Source organism: Sinohyriopsis cumingii, chromosome 8 (assembly GCF_028554795.1).
Source record: "Sinohyriopsis cumingii isolate HCF-2022 chromosome 8, ASM2855479v2, whole genome shotgun sequence".
Classification (NCBI taxonomy): domain Eukaryota; kingdom Metazoa; phylum Mollusca; class Bivalvia; order Unionida; family Unionidae; genus Sinohyriopsis; species Sinohyriopsis cumingii.
This window is the reverse complement of record NC_142968.1, coordinates 64,292,324-64,317,992: the sequence shown is the minus strand read 5'-3', so window position 1 is coordinate 64,317,992 and position 25,669 is coordinate 64,292,324. Positions and strand designations below refer to the sequence as shown.

General features: G+C 34.9%; 1 protein-coding gene across 5 annotated transcripts in view; it reads right to left on the bottom strand.

Annotated features, from left to right (window-relative positions):
* Window positions 1-796: 796 nt before the first annotated feature.
* Window positions 797-25,669, bottom strand: part of LOC149793689 (uncharacterized) — a 51,357-nt gene continuing 26,484 nt past the window's right edge. For all 5 annotated transcript variants that reach the window (XM_089967665.1, XM_089967669.1, XM_089967667.1 and 2 more), the window contains exons 3-4: window positions 6,849-7,078; window positions 797-5,285 (exon numbers count right to left, since the gene is read on the bottom strand). In XM_089967665.1, the coding sequence (XP_089823791.1) occupies window positions 3,705-5,285; window positions 6,849-6,995 (1,728 nt within the window). In that variant the 5' untranslated portion in view covers window positions 6,996-7,078 and the 3' untranslated portion in view covers window positions 797-3,704. The remainder of the gene's footprint in view (window positions 5,286-6,848; window positions 7,079-25,669) is intronic.

The window sequence follows — 25,669 nt, the reverse complement described above, 5'->3', positions numbered from 1 at the left end:
AGATCAATCTACACAGTACTTTGTACTTATACAGACTGTAGAATATCAATCTACACTGTATTTTGTACTTATACAGACTGTAGAATATCAACCTACACAGATCAATATACACAGTATTTTGTACTTATACAGACTGTAGAATATCAACCTACACAGATCAATCTACACAGTACTTTGTACTTATACAGACTGTAGAATATCAATCTACACAGATCAATCTACACTGTATTTTATACTTATACAGACTGTAGAATATCAATCTACACAGTATTTTGTACTTGTACAGACTGTAGAATATCAACCTACACAGATCAATCTACACAGTATTTTGTACTTATACAGACTGTATAATATCAATCTACACAGATCAATATACACAGTATTTTGTACTTATACAGACTGTAGAATATCAATCTACACAGTATTTTGTACTTGTACAGACTGTAGAATATCACTCTACACAGTATTTCTGACCTTACAGATCACATAATCTCAATCTATGAAGTATTTTGTAGCTATACAGACTAGAATAACAATCTAGAGAGAGTACTTTGTAGTTATACAAACTCTAGAATATCAATAGGTATTTTGTACCAATACAGACTATAGTACATCAGTCTAAAGAGTATTTTGTAGTTAAACAGACTGTAGAACATCAGTCTAGAGAGTATTTCATAGTTAAACAGACTCTAGAATATGACCATTTTACAGAGTATATTTCTAAAGAAATGGAATAAAATATATTGATACAAGGTAATCAATATTAGTTTTTGGCAAGAAAGGACAAGGATACATATTTGATAGATCTTTCATTTAATAGACTCCCAACAGTCCAAAGCATAAACCTGTATTGACTATTTGTAATGAATACATCTGTAGTCTTGACTATCGTACAATTTTGAAAAAACCTGATATGCCAGCGTTCATCAATTTTTATAACGCCATTCAAAATATTTTTTAAAAGTCATACATTGTCTAATAGAATGAAAACTTGTCGTCCATCTGCCATGCGATCATGAATGTAAGAACGAAGTTCCAAAGTATCTGGAAAAACCCAATGTAAACCCAACATGGCAAAAATTAAGTGTGACTCACTTCTAAACTCAAGGTCACGTCTCTTAACACTGGTACAGTCTCTTAATAATTAAATTCTAAATGTTTTATACCAAAAAATTATAAATAGTGCAGTCTTCATGTATTTACTGATTCATATGTTTACTGAAGAAAATAACATTACATTTTTTAACTTGTTCTGATACATCATAAACTTGGTGATAAGTTGTAAAGTTGGAAACTATAATTTCAAAGAAATTGAATACAGCAAATATGCAGTGGCCTTGCCCTTAGAAAGATGACACTGACTTGTTGGATATACAATCATATTTTTTTTGTCTGGATTACATTCTAACTAACCATCAATCACTCGTACTGTAGCAGGCAGATGATTATCATAAAAACTTGGTAACAAAATAATTCCAGTTGTAAAGATCAACCACATGCCTCATACCACCACCAATGTGATAGTAGTAAATGGAAAACAACTAAATTAATGATTATAAATATCAATCTTATCTCTAAAATAAAGTTCATACTTTAAAGAATTCATGAGGACATTATGTTTGAAAATCTTTTGGCCATAAGCAAAGCCAAGCTCATGCAATGTGTAATAACAATTGGTAAAATCAGTTCAATTAATTACAAAGTTATAAAAATTACAAATCTTGAGAAATGAATAAAAGAACTTTATTATAATTATTGACTATATTAAGAGCTTACAAATATATCAGTAGTTCCTTCCTGATATCATGAGCTAATCACGTAATGCACTTTCAACCATCTAAATACTTGTTGCAAAGGCTTGGTACAAAAAAAAAGTATAAAAATTACATAGGAATGTAGTTTGTGATCTAAATCTTGCAGTCTATTCATGCTTGGTAAACAGAAGTATAAAAATTACATAGGAATGTAGTTTGTGATCTAAATCTTGCAGTCTATTCATGCTTGGTAAATAGAAGTATAACAATTACATAGGATCATAGCTTCTGATATAAATCTTGCAGTCTATTCAGGATTTTACACTGAATCCATGACCTTTCAATATTAAAAATGAATTTAATCAAAACTTGAGATGAAATAACTTTTGAAGTTATTCTGGATACTTGCATCTAATTTTCAGATCTGGCTTCTTTCCTTGTAAAAGTTTGATAGCCTTAGCCAATGTGATTTCTAACACTCCAGTTTTGGGTACAGTTATTAATCTTTTTACTTGAAACATCTTATGAATTCCATGCCAGAAATAATGCAGTACTTGCTCGTTACAAAGCTTTCCATAAAATTCTTAAATTTACCGTAAAGATTAAATATCTAACAATTATACCTCACAATCATGACAAAGAAAATAATGACAAAAACATATCAAGTGCTGTATTAATACATGTGTACAAAGTCATGCAAATCCAATTCCTTCTTTCTCATTTTAGGATAATACCTTCAAACTTGAGGATAGGACTCAGATATTCAGCAGATTTGCATTATAATCATAAATTACCTATTCCCACCTACTTCAGTGAGGGAACAATAGCTTATGGAAAAAAGGTTCAATAAATGTACAATTAAACAAACAAACAAAAAATATAAACTTTATACACATTACACTGAGATAACCAAGGTAACCTGCCAGGAAATACATTTCAAGTTTTATCATACAAAATGCTTGACGATACATTGTTTTGATTGTCTTATCTTTTTAATGCATAGTTTAAACACACTATTTACCAAAGTGAACCCCACAGACACAGGCACAAAACTCTAAGCATTTCTTAACACTTATTCAAATTAGTTTGACCAATACATGAAATCAAACAGAAATGTCATGACAAACTGAGATACAAAAAGACCAAAAGAAGACAAAACTGAAAATTTTTAACAAATTCAAAAACAGTCTTAAATTCACAAAAAAATTAACCCCCAGCTCTGCTTTTAATGCCTAAAACCAATATTTGGAAAATATATATATTTTATCAAATATTTCATGAAAATCCATCAAAATGTCAAGTTCCAACTGCACTGTAAATCTCATCAAATTTATTTGTTATGTTTCCCGTTGGTTGAGGACAATTTGTCACTATGCAATGCAATTATTAGAATTTTTGGAATACTGTAAAGACTGAATGAAAAGCATTAAGCAAAATATTTTAACAAGTCTGACGTTTTATTTTTATCCTCATAAAAAAAAACACTTTTTTCTTCCGAGCGTCATTACAACTTTCCTTTGAGAGAGAATAATAGGTGGTATTCTCTTTTACAATATATTTATAATTATCCAAACCTAGCGAATCAAGAACCTGAATTTCTGGTGTCTGCATAAATTTACTAATGATAAATTATTCCTTGTCATCCGTTTCTACAATGTATAAAAACAATCTATTCAGATTATTGTCATGGTATTGATCAGTGCCTGCTTTGTCCTTCATGGTGATTAAAATAGGACTCCTCTGAATGGAACTACTTTCCACATGACTGACAGAGAAAAACAGTGACTGTGAAGAAACTGATGCAATGATGCATCGGATATGTGCATCTGACCTATGTTTCCTCAATATGTACCTATTCAGGAATTGCTGCCCACAGATTGAACTTCTCAACTTGCTTTACAAGAGCTGAAAGTAGTTCTTGTTTCTAGTGGCAATGTGATAGCTCCACTTTCAGAAGCTAGAATAAGGTTGCACCATTCTACGCAATAACCTAATTGATGTATGAAGTCTCATGTGCATGCGGAGACTAAATGAGAACAAAAATGATTGATTACACCTTCTACACACGTGTCTAGGCAAGCCAGTATGTGAAATCTGATGTAACTGTAACTGATATTTATGATAAAATGCTATGTCACAAATAAGGCATTTGAACCTGGGCTCAGAATGATAAACAGCATGAATCTGCAACTGATGGCGACTGGGAAAGGATTTGGGACATGACAGACACTGTAATCGACCAAAACAGTTCTGGTAAGTGTTGGATGAAACACTTGTATACTGTGGTGAACTAATGTGGTCATTCTTTGCTTGTTTGTCAGTTTCCTTCCTTGTCTTATTTCTGATCCTGCTGATATTGTGATCCAGATAGGACTTGACATGTGAGGTGAAGGCACCACTAAATCCAAAACTCTTATCACAGACATTATGGCTGTTGGGTTTGTCCTCTGAATGCTGCCTCATATGGCAACTCCGGTTACTGAACTCCTTCATACAGATTTTGCACATTCTGGATTGATGGGACTGCAACTGGAATTTACATTCATCACCTCGCTGCAGCCTCTTTCCACAAACTTCACATTCATATATTTTCTTTTCAGCAGAAGATTCGCTGTCAAGTGTGTCCCTGCCTGTGTTAGAATACCTAGCAGTACTTGCGTCTTCAGTTTTGTGCATCTTCATGTGAAGCTTAAGAGCAAAGCTGTGTTGAAACTCTTTTTCACAAACATCACACTTGTAAAGGAGGGGAGTCTTGTGTGATTTAACATGATGACAAAGAGTGCCACGGTCTGCACATTTTTCCCCACGAATTCCACATTTGTATGGAGTGAGGCCACTATGTGACCTGGCTGAGAGGTAGATATCTCTGGTATAGGTGTGACCACTAATAACACGATGAAAGGGATATAGCGTCTGGGATGCTGCATACATTTCTTTCAGGTCAGCGAGTACATACTCCAGAGCTCTGCACATAACTAATCTTTTGCGTTCTTGTACATCTGATAAAGCATTAGAGTCATCCTCATTTACCCCAGTCCCTTCCACATCTGTCTTCTGTTTATTATTCAAAGACTTTATGGAATTAGTTGAAGAGTCTGCATGTTCACTCCTCAAATCTTCACATTTCCTCTTCTGTCTTTTGTGTGATGGTAGCTCAGGCAGCCTTTCCTCCATATCTGAGGACAATTCAGTTTCCCCAGCTGTGATCCCTGTCTTAAGAGACATCAAAATCTCTGCATGTACAAGGTCTTCCACAGAATGCTCCACGAGATGTGATTTGTCCTCAGAGATCATGTTATCGACTTCAAAAGCAGCATTGTTGTCTTCACCACCAGAAATATATTGATTGACTTGAGGAATGAGGGATGGTGTGTGAGTAGGGATGTTTTGAGGGTTGGAAGTATTGGAGCAATTTAAACTCCAGTCTGGAGCATAGTGTTCAGTGTCAACAGTTGGACTTAGACCTCTGTCATTTGCCGGGCCAAGCACTTGTCCATCCTTTATTACTGTCTCCTCTTCAACTGTAGGACTCTACAAAAAAAAAAACAATTAGTTTTTAACTTCCATTTAAATGCAGTTTGTAGGGAAAAACACAAAACTTCATAGAACTATGACCAATCCTTTCAAAAGACACTTAATCCATTATCCTATGCTTAATGTCATCTCTGTCCCAATTCTAAGATGAACAAGAGTCTCTAAAAGAAACTTATGCTTATCAAGCAAAAAATATACTTCAAAAAATGAAGATTGGAACCAGCTTCATTTAGGACCAACAAGACCATCAAAAACTCCTCAGGGGAAACCCATTTTGACACAGCTTTCCATCTGGAGGAGTAACAATATCAAGATTTTCAAGATGGCCAAAAGTGTTCTGGTGAAAGCACAATGGCAATATGAAAAGTCATTCAGAAGAACAAGTGTAAACAAAATTTTCAAGATGGCCATTGTGACAGGATTAGTACACGTCTGAGTAACACCATTTAGGGGAAATACACGTCACAAATTTTTTAGTAAAATTGTTGGATGTGCGAGCGGCACCATTTTTATTCAGGTCCAAATTCATAAGACAACTTCAGGTGAAACAGCTATTACAATATTACTTTTGGCTAGCAACAATAAAAATTTCAAGATGGCCAATGTCATATTGGACATCAGAATGGCACTAAATTTTTAGGACCAACTAGGCATCACAAGTTTTTCAGTGGAAACTGCTATTTGATATTACCATCCATTCAGAAGGAGTAGAGCTAGAAAATTTTGAAAATGGCCACTGTGGTCAAATAGTTTAGTAGCTGATTAGTATCAAACTAGTGCTAATGAACAGATGGACATAGTGCAAAAAATGACAGGAAAAGATCCCATCCCATCAGCTCTTCTTGCTTATGACCAGCACAGCTAAAATATAGTTACTGAGATCAACATTTCTTTGGGAAAAGTAGTATTCCTCAAGGTGAATGCTGTTGTTGTTGAAGGGTTTAATGCCATTTTTCATCACACTATAGGCTATATATGGCAGTCAGTATTAATGGTGGAGGAAGAACCTGAGAAAACCACGGGAAATAACCAATGACCCATGAGAAGCTACTAGCAAGCTTTCTAAAGACAGTAAATGCAGTAATAATGTCTGTGTGATTTGGATTTTAATGTAGATTTAACAATTTTGAAGTCATATTGCTAAGATATCTAATTCTGGAATTGATAGGCTTCTTCCATATTCCAAATGTAAACTGCTACATTTGGTAATGGAAGATGGTCGAGAATTTCCTTTGAGTGGAAATGACACATGGAACAGGTGGCTGGATGGTTGGACATCATAACATGATGTCTACCTAAAAACATTTCTATAAAAAAGGGAGATGATAAAGTGGCATATACAAACAAGGTCAGCAGATGATGTTCATACAATTTCTAAAGTTTAGTTATGTACCCAACTCAATATTTTAACCTGCCATAAAATGTTAGCAAAGTCAAAGTCAGTGACTGTTATTGGTCATAGAAATGGAGTCTGCCTACTCTGAAGCAAGCCTGATACAGGGTCAATGCACTCCAATAAGACAGCAAGCTGGAGTATGGGTGATGGTGGAGACATAATACCTGAATATTTCCTCCAGAGATCCCTAAAACTTGTTCTCCAAGAACTTCAATTTCCTGCTGCAGCATGGACTTGGAATTCTGGCTTGATGTGGTGACATGTGAGACTGAGGCCTGGGCATGGTCACTGGCCTGTGATAATGCCATCATAACTTCATGTAGAAGCAAAGTGTGCTGTAAGATATCTGATTTTGCCAGGAAATGCTTTTCACACAATTGGCACAGGAACACGTCTGAAAGAGATGCATGCAATTTTCATGCTTTAGAAAATCATTAAGTATAATAAGACTGCCTAACGGCAAAAAGTCAACTACACGTATGCTGAAAAATCACCATTTCTTCACGGGCTTAAGCCATACCGATCTTAAATCAAATGAAATACGAGTTAAATGCAACTTGTATCATACATTCAAGGCATCAAAATTGTTGGCAAGATGTCAATAAGGCAGAGAAACTAGACAGCATGGTTGCAGCAGACGCATAATAAACATAGTGGTACAATCAAACAAAACAACCACCAGTAATTAAACCAGTATATTTCTGATATTCATTCTCATCTGACAACAGCAAACAAATCCACGTTGAAAATGCTCAAAATCCATGTTCCCAAATCACAAGTTTGGTTATTAAACCCCTTTTCGATAACATCAAATAATATCTGAACTCTGCTAATTTAAAAATTCTTCAATAAATTCAATGTAGTTGGTACTTCCTGTGATGGCCATATGTTCCTGTATACAAACAGTTGTTAAGAATGAGATAGGTTTCTTCATACAGATGCTTTGAAAGATGGCATCATCATGGGAGCTGCAAGGCCTTTCACCATAGTGGTTCTCCACAAACAAGCTTTGCAACATCAAACCCATCACTGGGGTGTGGTATCCCTCACACAGAAATTACGGAAATGGAGTGACATTATACTCAATGCATCTAAATCACCTATCTGGACAAGAGTGCATATTGAGCCAGTGTCCAATGACAGTGGACCACGTTCTTGTCAAGTGTATTGACTTCCATCCTCGTAGACAAGTTTTATTTATCTGAAATCAGTTTAGAATTGTTTTGATGATTACCACAGGAGAAAAGCTTGGACTTTTTGTGGGAATATTGTTCATATAACAAATTATATAAAGATATATTTTACAGAATATTATCTTGTACATATTTTAATAATTAATGTTTTTACTAAGGCATATGGTGGATTAATCTTTTTTAACTTAAATGCTTGTCGACTTTACCTTAAAATGTCACCACTACTGTTCTGATGCGCTATTAAACAAAACACAGATGTACATACATATATAGATGTCTCAGGCTTGGCCAGTGTGGGTATGTGAGAAAGTTGCCATTGGTCTCTCGCCCCCTTCTTCCACCAGTTATAGTTGCCAGCAATACAGCCTATCTTGCACATAGAAAAGGAGTAAAACCCAAACATACATACATGCATGCATACATACATAACCTGGATCACTGGGTTGATATGGCCTTGAACCAGCTCTTCTATGACTCAGGCCATATCAACAAAGTAACCCAGGACATTTCCCCTCAAGCAGTCCAGGCCCAACTGATATTACCATATACCTACTTCTTATATAATGTAATATGGACACCATTCAATCTATACATGTCTGTCATATATAAACAAAAGCAAGACTTCAGGCAATGGTCAGGGGAATTAAAAGAAGAAAAAAAGGAATTATTCTTGAGCTGTACCCTGATTTTGGAATTATGACCAGGAAGGTATCGTCAGTGAGCAGTGCAGAGAAAGACTCATCACAATATAAACATTTTAGTTTAACCTCAGCCACGAATTACAGGATTTTTCAAGAAAAATAATTTTGATAAATCGCTGGAGTGGAACATCCAAAATAATTTTTCACTGCCATCAATAGCCATTTTTAATATGATCATCAAATTTTAGCAACAATATAAGATGGATGAATAGTTGCCTCACATGCAGGAGAACCATTTTCAAATCTCAAAATATGCATAAACCTTACTTACAATATTATAAGGTGCTATTTTTCCTTTAGGAGAAGAATAATAATACAAATGATAATTTCTGCTTGAATATTAAAAAAACATCAATAGTAAACCACTGACATTGTGTGACTGTAAACAATCAACTTCAGTTTGTGATAATTATTGCTTGACAATATGAAACAAATTTACTTTGAAACAATTGAACAATGGTACATACAAGTGAATGGATTTATTTCATCTCTTGTGTGAAAAGCTCAAGTATTTTCATTTGTAGCTTTGGCACTCATAAAACTTCATTACCCACTTTATCAAATAAATTTGTTAATCACTCATCCCAAGTAAATAATCTTACTGTAATGACATTATATGCATTGGCAATATCTCAGTACAACTTAAGACTCATGATGGCACCACTAATTAAGATAGAGGAATATACTCAGAATATCTGAACTTTGAATCAAGTTATAAAGTGCTTGGATATCAAAGTTCCATTACAGTCAGATTGTTTCAAGCATACAAGCAAAATGGAGTGTGTATAGGATTTAATCTCATTGAACTGAACATTTGGAACAATCTAGAAAAAAAGTGTTTTGCATTTTCAATTTCACTGCAGGAGCAATAGTTCTTATTAAATACATGATTCTGACAAAAGTCATAATTTAAATTACTGCACTTTGTGTTAAGCCTAGCATGCATGATCTGTGACATTCAATCACCAGGGTACTAGTAACATGGAGTGGCTTCTTTATACTGATTCAAGTGGTCTTTAAAATTATGTACTAAGGGTTGTTTCTCACTTCAATGGGTAACACGTTCCATATTCAAACTGCAGAAGGTAGAAATGAATTGAGAACAAGGATATTCTGCACATTTGGGGTTGAAGCTTGTTTGAGAATCAATCGAGTATGTCTCCTGTTCTGTAAATAATGGTTGATTCAAGTCTTAAAGATATGCGCGAGCTAGACTGGTAAATTTGTAAATAATTTAAGCAGTTTATGATTGTAATGGCTAGAGTTTAGGCTCACCCAGCTAGTGTCATGATACAGTTGTGAAGGACATGCACTTTTAGTTGCACCATTCATTATTCTCATTGCCTTTTAAAAACATATTCTAGGCCGTCTTTATCATGTACAATTGTCCCAAATGTGGTCAGCAGTCAAAAATTGGAATAATATAAGATTGTACATTTTTTCCAAAGACAATCAATCTAGTTTGAATCAGACTTTTTAAGCGATTTAATTTCTCCCATGCTTTATTGCAAATGTATTTAATGTGTATGTGCCATCACTACATAATATAATTCCCAGATGTTTGTGTTTAGAAAACATTTGTAGGTTTATTTCAGCCATGCATAATAGGCAAAAGGCCTTTGACAGAGTGTGGCATGAGGCATTGTGGGCCACAATGAATAAGTATAACATGGGTCAAAAGTTAACCAACACCATCAAGCAGCTGTATGCCAAGGCTACCAGTGCAGTAATTGCCCAAGGTTCTGTGGGGGACTGGTTCCAGACAACAGTGGGAGTGCGTCAAGGCTGTCTCCTGTCACTCACACTTTTCAGCATCTACTTAGAGCGCATCATGAGCGAAGCCCTGGAAAACCACTGTGGGACAGTCAGCATTGAAGGGCGTAACATCACCAACCTCCGCTTTGCAGATGACATTGATGGGCTGGCAGGCAGTGAAGACGAGCTTGCCACCTTGGTGAAGAACCTGGATGAAACATCTTCCAGATTTGACATGGAGATAAGCACTGAGAAGACAAAGCTGATGACAAATAGTGGCAAACAAATCTCAGCCAAGACTGAAGTCAGAGGACATGAACTGTAAACAGTGAGCCAGTTCAAATATCTTGGTTCCATAATCACTGAAGAGGGATCAAGAGCAGAAATGTTGTCAAGAGCAGCCCAAACAATGGCAGCTATGTCAAAGCTAAGACCCATCTGGAGAGACAAGAATATCTGTCTGAAAACTAAAATCAGACTATTGCGAGCTCTAGTCATCTCAGTCTTTTTGTACTCGTGTGAGGCATGGACCCTGACAGCAGAATTACAATGAAGAATCCAGTCACTTGAAATGAGATGCTACAGAACCACCCCTGGTATCTCTTACATGGACCACATCACAAATGAAGAAGTGTGTTACACCATCAGGCGCGAAGTAGGCCAATATGAGGACCTCCTCACCACCGCCAAAAAGAGAAAGCTGAAATGGTATGGCCATGTCACTAGAGCTAACAGTCTATCCACAATAGTCCTGCAGGGCAGCATCCAGGGTGGCAGAAGGAGAGGTAGACAGAGAAAAAAGTGGACTGATAACATCACAGAATGGACCAGGAAAAGTTTTGCGGAGACACAGGCATTGGCACATGATCAAGACAAGTGGAGGGAACTGGTCAGATGTTCAGCAGTACAGTGCCTTGATGACCACACTAGGTCATGAGACTGATGATGATGATGATGATGCATAATACAGGATGATGGTTCTGGTTCTGTTTGTGTTATTAGCATAGATTCTGTCTTGTCTGGATTAAATGTAACTAACCAACATATGGATCATTCATGTATCTTTTGAATATCAATGTTTAAGATTCACCAATTGTGACCTGGTTATCAACTATTATATATAATGCAGTATCATCAGCAAATAGTCTTGACTGATGATACTGCATTTTCAACAATATCATTGATGAAAATTACAAATAATAGTGGTCCCAAAATAGACTGCTGAGAGAGTCAACTCTAGCATTAATGCATCAAACTACAGAAGATTAAGAATTTACTTATACTAGCTCATTTTCTTGACAATAAATAGAATTCAAACAATAAGAACAGATTTCCATTAATACCAATAAGTTTTAATTTTGAGAGCAATTAAAGCATTTTAGCCAAACTGTCAAAAGCCTTGCCAATATCAAAGAAAAGTCGTAACCTCGTTTCCTTGGTCTAGCGCAGAACAAATTGTATTGTAAATGGCTGTTAACTGATGTATTGTTGAATCGCCTTGTCAAAAACCTGATTATGTGAAATTATATTGTTAAATTCTCAAAAGCTTTAGATAAAGTACATAGTAAAGATATATTCTTAGTATTGATTAAAGGTAATTGCTTATTCTTTAGAATTTTATTATTATGGCTTGATTGTCAGTGTATTTCTGCAACAGTGCAGTGAGTTAATGAGGCACTGATGAAAAATCTCTTCGTGAAATGTGTCCCAATGCACGATGCTTTATTTATAGTCCAGCCTCTGAACATACTTTAGAATAAGATATGATTTATATTCATGTGGACAACATGTTAAGTTCAGTACTGAGAAACAAGAATACATAGTACAATTAATTCTGACCAGAGGCCATATTGCTAACACCCAAACTCATCCAAGATCTTGATAAAAATTTACATCACTGGTTTGATCAGATTATACAGCTTCTATAGAGTTAATAAGTTCTGCTAACCAGCTGCAATATTACATTGATTATTGCCATACCACTCTACTGATGATGCAATCTTACAGTGCAGTCTAATCAAAATATGGTCTCTTGAGTGTCTGCAAGCTTTGGCAATCTGTTGCGATATAACATCACGAATTCGTGAGAAATTCGCTCTTAACTAGAACTTGCTTTTCTTTCTTTTTTTAAATACAGCACAGTAACCCTCACGAACAACTATTATAAATGGAGCTGATAACATTCGTGACGCGTACGTATTTGCATGTTAATACTTCCATTTCGACTGCAAGAATTTGTTGTAGTCTTGATTTTAAAATCACGAAAGACCGCTTTTCTCGCTCATGTCTTCATGTTCTCACGTTCGTATTTTTGCCGCCTTTTTTTCAAGGTCATTCACCGTGGTCGGGATGGAGCCATTATGACTTATTTTCAACGTCTTTGTCGTTTCCCAATCTTGAATTTTCTTTGTTGTTTTCACGCGTGCTCTTACATTCGTTTATTTTTGCCGTTTGCTAGTATTTATGTTATTTTCATATCCAGCCGAAAAATTAAAACACATTGCTGACCATGGTATTGCTTACCCTCCCGTCTGTATGTATCTGCTACCAATTATAAAACTCGATGGCCATCAATGATACATATGTTAGGCAGTCAACAAACTAAGTAATTTAATCCATCAATTTATCATTTCTAACCTGATTTTCACCTGTGGATCCTCAACGTTTTTTTCTCCTGTGCGTTTGAACCAAACGAATCTTTCTTTGTTAATACGGCGCCATATTAGCGTGGACGCGTCTATCTGTTTCCTCTTCCAATAACAGATGTGGTGTCGTAGCCGTCTTCGATAAGCACTGAATAATTCATTCGGTTACGTAACTGTATGAGTAGCATCAATAGAGCACGTATATGAGATACAGCTTTTTAATTTGTTTATTTCTGAAACAAAAATACTGGATGTAAATCAGCTTGTTTGCTTTTCTTCTTCGGAAAATTAACTGTTCTAGACACCGGAAAAGGGCAATGAGCAGTCTGTCGGATTTGTGACGCAAACGATTCCAACGAATGCTATCGTTTGATCTGAAACAGGTTGTTAATGTTGAGTCCACCTGGCGACAATCACGTCAGTAATTACAGACTGACAAGTTTTGTTATTTTTTTAAAAAATATAGTGTTGAACTTTATATATATATATATATATATATATATATATATATATATATATATATATATATATATATATATATATATATGATCAGTGGGTTGAATGCAAATAAACAAACTAGAGAATGGCGAGTCAAAATACTTTCCTGAACTCTTTTTATTTTGTTAACTACTGGTAGTGCAGTGCTACAGTCTAAAACACACATCTTAAAAGGAATTATTATTACTGACTAGAAAGTACTGCCAAAATAAAAAGTGAGAAATCTCTGATTATTTGCATGATTTGTGTTAGCTATGCTTAAGCTATTTTGAAATATGCATTTCCAATGAATAATCTATACATTTTTAATATACTGGTATTACATATTTATTACTCTTAAACAATAATCATCAAGCTATCACACCAGGATAAAATCAAAAGCTGGATTCAAAATTTCAGAAATTTGGCTATCTACGTTCTTCTTTTCAGGACGGGAGATTGTTGTTGTTGTTTTAGGGTTTAACGCCATTTTCAGCACATGATAGGCTAACAGGATGGGAGAATACCTCCAACTAAATAAATGCTGTGATGTTAATACATATGTATAAGATAATAACAAAACATTTAACCCTAGTTGTGTTTACTAATAATAAATAAAGGCATACTCCAGCAGAATCCAAAAATATAAATGCAGGCTAGTCTGTTAATTACTTTTACAATTTCTTCCTGTACCTGAAAACATAAGTGTATATTAAAAGCTGAAAAAACATCTGACCACATGGCTACAGTACTGAAACTACTCTTCTAAAAGTAGTTAATGACATTCTCTCTGCATTGGATAGCGGAAAGATTACAGTCCTCACCCTCCTTGATTTGTCTGCAGCATTCGACACAATAGACCATGATATATTACTTCACCGTCTCCAGCATGTATTTGGCATTCATGATACAGCCTTACTGTGGTTCAAGTCCTACTTGGTCAACAGGACAGAAATTGTATCTGCAAATGGAATATACTCCAGCCCAGTTGATCTATGTTGTGGTGTTCCACAGGGGTCCGTTGTTGGCCTGTTCTCTTCATTCTGTACACTCAGCTGCTCTCAAGTGTCATAGATCATCATCCAGTGTCTCACCAGTTGTACGCTGATGACACCCAAATATACAAATCTAGCCACCCAAATGAAGTTGATGCTACCATCCAAGGTGTAGAGAGGTGCATTTCTGATGTGAAATCATGGATGACTTGTAACAAGCTGCAGATGAATGATGATAAAACTGAGGCCATTCTGATCACAAAACAAAGACTTTCTCCTTCACATCCTTTACCTCAAACAATAAATATCAGCAACGCCAACATTAAATTCACACAATCAGTACGAAACCTAGGTATTACTCTGGACAGTACTCTCACATTGCACCAACATGTCATGAACATATGCAAGGCTGCATATCTTGAGCTGAGATGCATCAGCTCAATTCGCAAATATCTTTCAGTTGATGCCACTAAAACACTTGTGTGTTCATTAGTACTTTCAAGACTGGACTATTGTAATTCAATTCTGTCTGGTTCATCTCAATATCTACTCCAGAAACTTCAAAAAGTTCAAAACACAGCGGCTCAGATCATACTTAGAGTACCACGATCAGAGCACACCTCCCTGCTGCTCTGTACCCTACACTGGCTATCCATTCAATCCAGAATCAAACACAAAATTTGTTTTGTGTGCTATGTTTCACTGTCGGGCTCTAGTCCAACATACCTATCTGACCTCACCCATGTGTACACACCAACAAGATACTTACGCTCCTCTTCTGACAATTGTATACTCATTATTCCCACTATGAAAACAAAGTCATATGGACAGCGTTATTTTGCATACCAGGGCCCAGCAACGTGGAATGAATTGCCCAATGAACTTAGACACAAAAACAGTGATCACATTCAAGAGGGCTCTCAAAACTCACTTATTTCGACTGCAAGAACAAACTTAAAGACCTAATAATGTTTCCTACCTGAAATATTCTCAGCATGTTTTTTATTTTTTTAATGTTTTTCTAATTTCATGTTGTTTGTTTTTGTAATAATATTATTATGTTTTTTATCTTATAGGTGTTGTCTAATGTTGTAAAGTGCTTAGAGCTTCTGAAGATTAGGCGCTAATCAAAGTCCTCATTATTGTTATTATTATTACATCTGCATTCAAAATTCAAAGAGATTTACAATATTTCTGGTAATGGAACCTACAGATGTACCAGATTACTTTTTTCAACTCTTTTTCTGTTATGATCATCAGTGCTGTACAAAATGCACCTCTTACGACAGCAAGATAAAATGTCAAAAAAAAGTTTTGTTCTCTATTTCAAAAATACCCACACATTCACAGCTTAACAAATGTGAAATAAAATTACACACATTCTGACACTTATTCAGTGCATTCCTTTCCAGGAGAAATTTGCTTACTTTGTCATTTATCATTCAGTTATTTCAACATTTGTTTTCCATTTAAAAAATTTAAAATTTCAACTCTTTTGCTTGATTCCAGCTGTCCCATTTTGTATTATTTATCAAACTAGCCATCTTTCTTAAAAATGCATAAATGATAGCAAAAGTCATCATGGCACAAATAAACTTAAGATGAATGCTTATTCAGAAACCGGTAACCTGTAGGACAACAGGACCTCTCACCCAGCTTTGCTTTCATTGTTACTGAGAAGTTAATTTCTTCAAACTGATTATAAAATACAATATACATGAACAAAGTTACCAGTATTTGAGTGTTTGGTTGATTATATGACACAGAAAAATGACAATACTTACATGTATGTTTCTATGCAATGAAGGCTGGGATGATTACATGACAAAATGTTATGAGTAATGACATGGTTTCAAACATTGCTTTTTAAAAATAAATCTCTGTGTTAAGAGCATACTTTACAGATTAGGAAAATCAAAATACAATGTGGACAGTTCACCAGTATATTTCTCATCTCAATGATGAGGCCAGATATGCATGGTTTGTGGTATATGCTTTCCGTAAATACTGATAAATTCATGCAACCATAAATCTGAGTGCAAATTTTAATTTGTGGAAAAGATAGACCTTTCGTGAAATCCAGATCTAATATTATTTGCAAAAAGGCTTTTTAAAAAGATTCCCCAATAACCATTATAAAATACTTCATCAACAATTTAAACACAAATAAAACAACACAATGCAACATTTGCTGAGCAATTTGTTGGTACTAATATATACAGTCAACAGAACAGCTGTTCTTTCAAGTCATCATGTCAGAGAAGCATTAAGTATTAAAAAGAATCAATGGCTGTGTCATGATGTGTGAACTCCCATACTGCTAATGGTTTTTGTTTATGGTTATCTAGGAGATGATCAACCATGCTGTTATTGCCTGGACTGAGTAAACACATAAACATGTAAAATTACTGGATGAAATAACATAGACCTGAGCAAAGATAAAGAATTCAATAACATAAGCCACCATAGGTAAAAATCAGCAAATTAATCAATTACATAAACAAAATGAAATTGAACATGACGTGAATGATTCACTTTGTCTCAGAAATAGAGTTACAAAAATTTAATTAGCCATTCTATTATACTGATAGAAGAAATGTAATAATATGATCAAGTGACTGATCAAACTCAGATTGCTGGCTGAGAGCATCACCTGGCGCTTCCAGTCTTTTCCAAATCACTGTTGGTTATTTCCATATTTCTTTCCTTGTCACTCTCTAGGTTATTTCCATATTCCTTTTCTTCTCTTTACTAGCCTCTTCAGTCATCAACCTATTGGTTGCAGACTGTGCACTTTTCCCATTATGCAATACAGGCATGGAGTTACTTTCCACTGTGTCTTCCCATGTCATAGCTCACTTATCATCAGATCTCGGAACCCTTCAGACTTTCCCCCTCAACAGAAAAAGTTGGGCTGAATAATATGTGGGTGATTTTATTAAAACCCTGAATTCTATCTGTGAACACACACATCCTTGTTTACCTTAGCTAATCAAGATAACTCATTTAAGATTCAATTTTTGTTTTATCACTCCCAACTAAGAATAAACCTCTCTAGTCCACCTTTACTAATTTACTATTCTGGAAATTATCATTTTATGACAAATGGACCACAACTTCCTAAAATTCAGCTCTTGTCTTCTTACCACAAGTGACCAAGTGTTAACATGGCACTCTTATCTGGCTCTAACCATTAATCAAGCAAGCCCCAATTCAAATTCAATTTATGTCCAAAGCAGAACAGATTCCATCCCTCACAGTCAACAATTTCTGACGAGTCTAATCCATAAATCAAACTTAATGTTTACGTGTCATGCTAGCCCTGACAGAATGTAAAGCGAAATTATCTCTACAAAATTTTGCACCATTACAGGCTTCGTGCCTAGACCTAGACATTACACAAGAGAGTGGACATAACGGACTAAAACTTTGAAAAAGGGAGCATCAATGAGGAACAGGAACTTTCAAAAAACAAATTTAATCATGTTTGAGATTTCTTTATCAGATAGAAAGCAAACTCTTAAATATGCAAAACATTAATACTGCTGATCTTACAAATTGATGGGTTGCTCACAGAATATGGAAAAAAATATTCTATATGGTTGGCCACCTTGTCACGTGTTTGGAGTAATAAAAGGCAGATAAAGCAGCTAAAAGCTGCCATTCCATCATGCATTTTTAAATGGAGGATTCAATATACTGACTTGAAATATTATTGACATGTTTAGCATACTTGGCAAAATTTGTGAATGAAAATTCCATACTAAGCTTTGTTACATCAAACCCATCACTGGGTGTGGCATCCCTCATTAAGAACAATTTACGGAGATGAGGTGACACCATACTCATCATAAATGCATGCATGACATTTTTTGACAGGAATGCATGTTGGGCAAGTGTCAACTGATAGTGAACCACGTCCTTGTTGAGTGTATTGACTTCCATCCTCTAAGAAAAGATTTATATGAACTCATTATAATGATGTACATGAAAAAATATTCAACTTTTAGAGGGAATATGGTATACTTAACAAATTGTATTTTAATGATTTGATTTTGTTAACTTTATGTCTTATCTTTCATATTGTTGTAATTTATGTTTATATGGAAGGATTTATCCCCCTGAAGTATAATGAGGCTGAATTTCTTCATTTTTACATTCATTGAAATTTACTTTTAATTGCCACCATAGAGACACTATTGTGTTCATGTGCTACATACATACATACACAAGTAGTGGACTATGCAGTTGATAGGGCCTTGAATCTCAGCTCTTCTATTAATTATATCAACCAAGTAGTCCAGTCCATGTGCCACAAGAATTCCAGTCCATGTCCCACAAGAATTCAGTCCATGTCCCACAAGCAGTCCAGGCCCAACGATATTGCCATCTTGACACATATCTACTGCTTAAGTAGTATGTTAATGTTAATATGGACACCAGTCACTCTATACACGTTTGTCAGATAAAAAGAAAAGCACAGAAGCAAGAATTAAAGCAAGGGGTGGGGGAGATGAATGGAATTCTTCATGAGCTGTACCCACTCTTGACCAGGTACATGCCTTCAGTGTTATTTGTAGAGAAAGATTCATTACTAACATAAACATTTTACTTGATGCAAAGCCATGATTTACATGATTTTCCATGAAAAATAATTATAATAAATCACCAGAGTGGAACATCAGAATTGTGTTTTCACTTTCATTAATAGACATTGATTATGGTATGACCATGAATACTTAGCAACTTTTTATGTTTACTTGGTCTGGAGGTAAGCATGGTTGCCTCAAATGCAGGAAAGCCAAATTCAAATCCCAAAATGGGCACACTTCTGTCTTCAATTTTTGTAATGTGTTGTTTCACCTCTTAAAATGCACATTTCTATGACCAGAAGTGCATGACAAATTAAATACCGAATTTAATGCAAAAAAACGTTAACACTGCATAAACATGGATGGCAAAGTGCAAGGGCGATGTTACAGTGGAGACAGTTTGTGGTATTTCTTCTGGGTGTGGTGTGCCAAAGGCAACACCCACCAATGTGCTCTGACCTCCAGGGCAAATCTGTGACAGCCCTGCAAAGTGATTGCTTTATCTTTCTTCTGCTTATAGCAGGATCAACGAAAAATGGACATCCATGTCTCACTTTTCCAAAAATGGTCCTGTAAAAATAGTACAGCTCATCGGACCTTTTCCTTCATCCAGATGTCAATTAGGCCTGGTTTACCAAAGTCATATAAGCACCATTTTCACTCAGAAATGGCTACATGTTGCTACACCAGAGTTTTAATCAAAAGCACGTGTCAACAAGATCATCTGTTCAGGACCAGCAGTCATATAAGGATTTTCAAAATGACCATCAAAGTAACTATTCTGGTGGTTAGATCAGCATTTTAATATAGGAACAAGTATCTATTGCAAAGAATAATTGTTCAGAAGTATCTGTAAGGAGATTTTCAAATTATGAGAGCCACTGATTTTCATTCTGGCCAGACTACATATTGGTAAAAATATTTTTATTCAAAACCCCATGTAAAAAAAACAATCACTTGAGTAGCAGAGGTAAGACTGTCAAGATGACCACTATTCTTCGGCACCAGTTTTATCTAGTACCAACAAAATATTATAAGCTTCTTAGTGAGATGCCCATGTCTACAGGGCCATCTGTAAATCAAAAGTAATTTCCAATATCTTGGCTATACTGTAGATGGATTTACACCCTTCTAGCTTAATTAAAACCAGATACACACACACATATTATATGAAAACTTTTGCTGGGTAATGTAAACCCCAAATTGACTGTCCACACAGGAGTACCTATAACAATATTTTCAACATGGCACCTGTGATGGCCATATTAGATATCCAACAATTACCATTTTTATATGGGACAAACTAGACCTTGGAATGAATGTATGTAATATTTCATGGCAATTCTTTGAATAGTTGCTGAGTAGTGTTATCAATTTTGTGGTAACATAAAGATAAAAGACAGCAGGCTATAGTATAAGCTCTAATGATCTATGGCCAATAAAACTATCACTCTTGCCCCTGGTGACTAGGCTCAATAGAAATAACCTAGGAATTTATTCACCATCAGTACCATTGAAGTATATATAATAGGGCATAACCGATTAGCATTTTTCTACTGATTTCCGATTCCGGATTTTGGGCATGAAATTTTTCCGATTCCGGATACGATTCAATTAATCGGAAATGCTAAATTAAAAGGTTTTTCAAATTAACTTTTTAAACCGTGTAACACATGTTTTGCATATCACACCGATGTCACAAGGGGAAGGATATGGCAGGACTATAGCAAAATGCAACGAAGTTCAAAGCCACAAAGAATCCATGAAATTTTTTATTTTTTTGCCAGTTCCGACCCATTCTTTGTTCAACAATTAGTTGATCTTGCCGCCAGGCTTTTATTTTCCCGCCTTAATCATTTACGTCGGCAAGCGGCCAGTTCCATCCTGTACTTTATTCAACAATTAGTTGATCTTGCCGCCATGCTTTAATGTCGCGGTCAAATAAAAATAAAACAGGCTTTTGTTTGGTCCTATAAAGTTGGCCTCTTGCGGAATCATTTTCTTTTAATACCTCATTAGCATGTGTCAATGTATTCAATATTACGCCTTCATTATTGAGGATGTTGACATAAACGGGTAGGACTGTATTATGTATTTTAATAAATTTAAATCTTTCGGTCTAACTCAAGTATTATCGTTTCACCCTGTTGTGTTGACCATATTGGACTTTTCTGACTTCTTATTTAACTTTATTAACGCACTATCGAATGACATGCAGTGTTAGACACGTTGCTATAGAAATTCAACTTTATTATTTTTATTATCCGAATCGGTCATTCCTGCCTTGTCCGACTCCGATTAATCGGAAGTTCATCCTATCCGGTGGAATCCGATTTCCGGATCAAAAGTCGGTTATGCCCTAATATATATATATATATATATATATATATATATATATATATATATATATATATATTCAAGGAAATTTAATCTGTGCAGTCAGCATTGATCCCTGTGATTTTTCATACTGCCCTCAAGCAATAACATGGAAGCATCAAAGACCCCCCAACACAAAAAAACTGTGTAATGGTGCAATGGTTAAAGCACAAATACAAATCTGAAAGCGATCTATTCAGTTTTTATGCTTTAGAAAATCATTCAATATAATAAGACTAAGTAATAAAATTGAGAAAATACATTAGCACAATGGGAAAAACTAAACTTATGTGGAAAAAGAACCATTCCTTCAGGGGCTCAGACTGATCTTAAATGAATTACTAGTTCAATGCAACTTGTAACATATATTCAGGGAACCAAAAATGTTGGCAAGTAGCCAACAAGGCAGACAAACTAGACAGCATTATTGCAGCATATGCCTAATAAACAGACACAATCAAACAAAACCATTGCTATTATCCAATAATTAAACCAATATAAATTTCTAATTTGAATTCATTCCCATCCACGCTGGAAATGCCCATACTCACATGTTTCCAAATCACAACCATGGTTATCACATGCCCCTCTAATAATATCAAATAATATTGGAAGTTTGCTAATTTTAAATTATTCAACAAAGTCAATGCAGTTGGTTGGTACTTCCTGTCATGGTCATATGTTCCTGTATAAAGACAGTTGTTAAGCGTGAGATGTGTTTCTGCATACAGACACTTTCAAAGACGGCATCATCATTGGAGCTGCCTGCAACCAGTGTGCTCTCAGCGGCCTTTTACCAAAGCAATTCTCCACAAACAAGCTTCGTAACATCAAACCCATCACTGGGGTCTGCAATCCCTCAAACAGAACCAATTAAAGAGATGAAGTGATATTATACTCATTGTATCTACAACACACATATCCTGACTAGAGTGCATGTCATGCCAGTGTCCATTCTTGTTGAGTTTATTGACTTCCATCATCTGTCTGAAATCAGTTCAGAATTGTTTTGATGATGTACCACATGGGAAAATCTCCACTTTTTGAGGGAATATTGTATATGCAACAAGTTGTAGCCCCATCTTTTAAAGCTTTTATTTTGCTATGTTAATAGTTTATATAGGTATATTTTACAGAACTGTATCATCTTTACATGTTTAGTAATTCATGTTTTTTTATTTGCAACATTTATCCTCCCATGCTTTTTTTCTTCGGCAAATGAACTGTTCTAAACATCGGAAAAGGACAGTGTGCAGTCTGTCCGGTTCTTGACGCAAAGGATTCCAACGAACGCTAATCATTTGATTTCGAACGTGAACATGATGCTAATGTTGAGACTACCTGGCGACAATCACGTCATTAATTATAGACTAATAATAATAAAAATTAATAATAATTATAATAATAATAATAAAGACTTTATTTAGAGAAGGTAACTCGATTAGTTGCAGAACTAATCTACCTTGAGGCCTTCTATCTGTTATGTACTGATGAATGCTATAACTAAGTGTTGTTAATTTCATTTTATTATAAAGTGTTGAAGTTTGTTTTAAAAAATAAAATCAGTCTGAGGGTCGGATGCAAACAAACTAGAGAACAGCTAACCCAAATAGTATATTGCATAAATAATATATAAAACAATGATACAAAAATCTCTTACACAAACAAAATCATGCTTAATGATAAATGTTACCTTTTCCCCACCAGAAAGTATTTATACTTACATGTATGTTTCTATGCAATGAAGGCTGCAAGGATTACATATCCATGGTTAATGTAATGGTATGGTACCAAACTTTGTATTTTTAAAAAAATGTGTGTTACGTGAATATTTTGCAGATTTCCAATCAAAATACAATGTGCATGCTTCACCATCGTATTTCTCCCCTCAAAACACATGCTAGAATTATAACACATACAGGTACACAAAGTTTGTGGTATTTGCTTTCCAAAAATACACAAAATTTCATGCAAGAAACACGCACAAAAACAAATTATAGTGAAATCATAGACATTTTGTGAAAACCATATAGAATGTTATGTTCAAAAAGCTCTTTAAAATGATTCCCCCATTGTCATTTTATACATGGTTCATCAGCATAAACACCAATAAAACAATGTGTTTGATGAACAACTGTTACAGGTGCTAACATTAACATTCAACACAATCTTTGTTCTGGGAAATTATCACATTAAAGAAACATTAACTATTAATGAATCTTACAGGCTTCATGCCTAGACCTAGACATTACACCTGAGAGTGGCATGACTGACTAAACAGTTTCTAAAAAAAGACAGCATCACAGTGGGAATAAAACTGAGAAATAAAAAAAACCCCACTAAACAAATTTAATATGTTTTGAGATTTATTTATGAGACTGAAAGCTTTGCAAACTCTTATATTTGAAAACTGTTAATACAGCTATCTTACAAAATGATGATTTGCTCACATCTGGAATAAAATATTCTATACTTTTGGCTGCCTAGTCACACGGGTGTTACGAGTAATGAAAGGGAAGATAAAGCAGTGACAAGCTGCCATGGTGTCATGCATTTTTAAATGGAAGAATACTCTGTTGACTCAAGTTATTATTGACATCTTCTATGAACTTGGCAAACTATGTAAAGAAAACACAACAAGCTTTGTAATAGCAAATAGATCAATGGGGTGTGCTATCCCTTGCACAGAACAATTTACATACATACATACATACATACATGACCTGGACTATGTGGTTGATAAGGCATTCAATCTCAACTCTTCACTGTCTCGGGTCACAGCAACCCATTAGTGCAGGCCATGTCCATCAAGAAGTCCAGGCCCAATGAAATGGCTATCTTGATAAATACCAACTGCTTAAGTAGCATGTTAATGTAATCTAGATGTTACATGTCAATCCATACATATTTATCAGATATAAAGAGAAGAAGACTTCAGGCAATGGTCAGGAGAAAAGGAAAAACAATGGAACTTTCAGTGTGATGTATAAAGACTCATCACTAACATTTTACTTTATGCAGACCATGAATAATAAAATTGTTTTTTTCACTTCCATCGATAGACATTGATAATGGTATTGTGGTAAACATTTAGCAGCTTTATTATGCTTGCTTGGTCAAGAGGTAAGCATGGTTGCCTTACATGAAGATCAACTTAGTTTAAATCTAACAATATACATAAACTTCAAAACAAATTTAATGTGGTATTTAACTTTTCAAACACAGAATCACATGTTATGGATCTTTAATTTGTGTTATATGTTGGCATTTCTACATGACTATATGTTATGTATATCTATCTATATTGACTGGTTGGTTAGTAATTTAGTTAGGTCCTAGATCCTACCTGACTAACAATATTAATATTTTAAACAAAATAATACATGTACATAGCTAATATTACTTTACTATTATAGATTAAATATTTCAGATCATTAATAATGGAGGTAAACAGGTTTACTTGTACAAAATTTTATAAGAGTTTTTCAGTTGAAAATTTCTGTTATTGTTCATAACTTGGAGTGCTCTAGGAAGGAAGCTGACCACCATGGCTTTCTTATTTTCTTGTAGCTTTTTTAAATGAATGTTGCATAGTTCAAAGTTACTCATTCTTACCTTAATGTCTGAAGTGAAATCAGTCTTATTGTTGTGCTTAGCTTTTAATTTGGGAGGATTTATTATTTAAATTATTCACAGGAATTACAAAGAACTCTGTTGGTCAAAATAATTATTTCGAACTATTGTGAATTCATTCAAGGCAATTTTGGATTATATTATTTGTGAAATGTCCAAACTGTTGGCACATAAGTACATTCGATGCTACTGGCACATGAGCACGTTCAATATTGGGAAGTATTCAGACCTGAACACCACTAGAATACATTTGGAACTTGCACATTTTGACTTGGGATACAACCTTTAGGACTATTTGGGATTTTATTCGCAATACTTTAAGTTTTTTTAAAAAATTTGAATTCGAGGGAAATACATTATCTACTGAACTTTACAAAACTTGTTTGTTTTTGCTCTTTTCTGTTACATAGTTCAACATCTGAGTTGTAACACATGTTGCTGTGACCAGAAATGCATAACAAATTGCATACCGGGTATTGAAGTTAATATAAAACTTGAAACATCGCAGTACATCTAAAATGAATGTACAAAGATGCAAGCGTAGACGTCAAGGAGCAGGGCTAAAGTAATAGATGTACAATGCTGTGGTGTAACAAAAAAGTTTCATCTCTGTCTCAT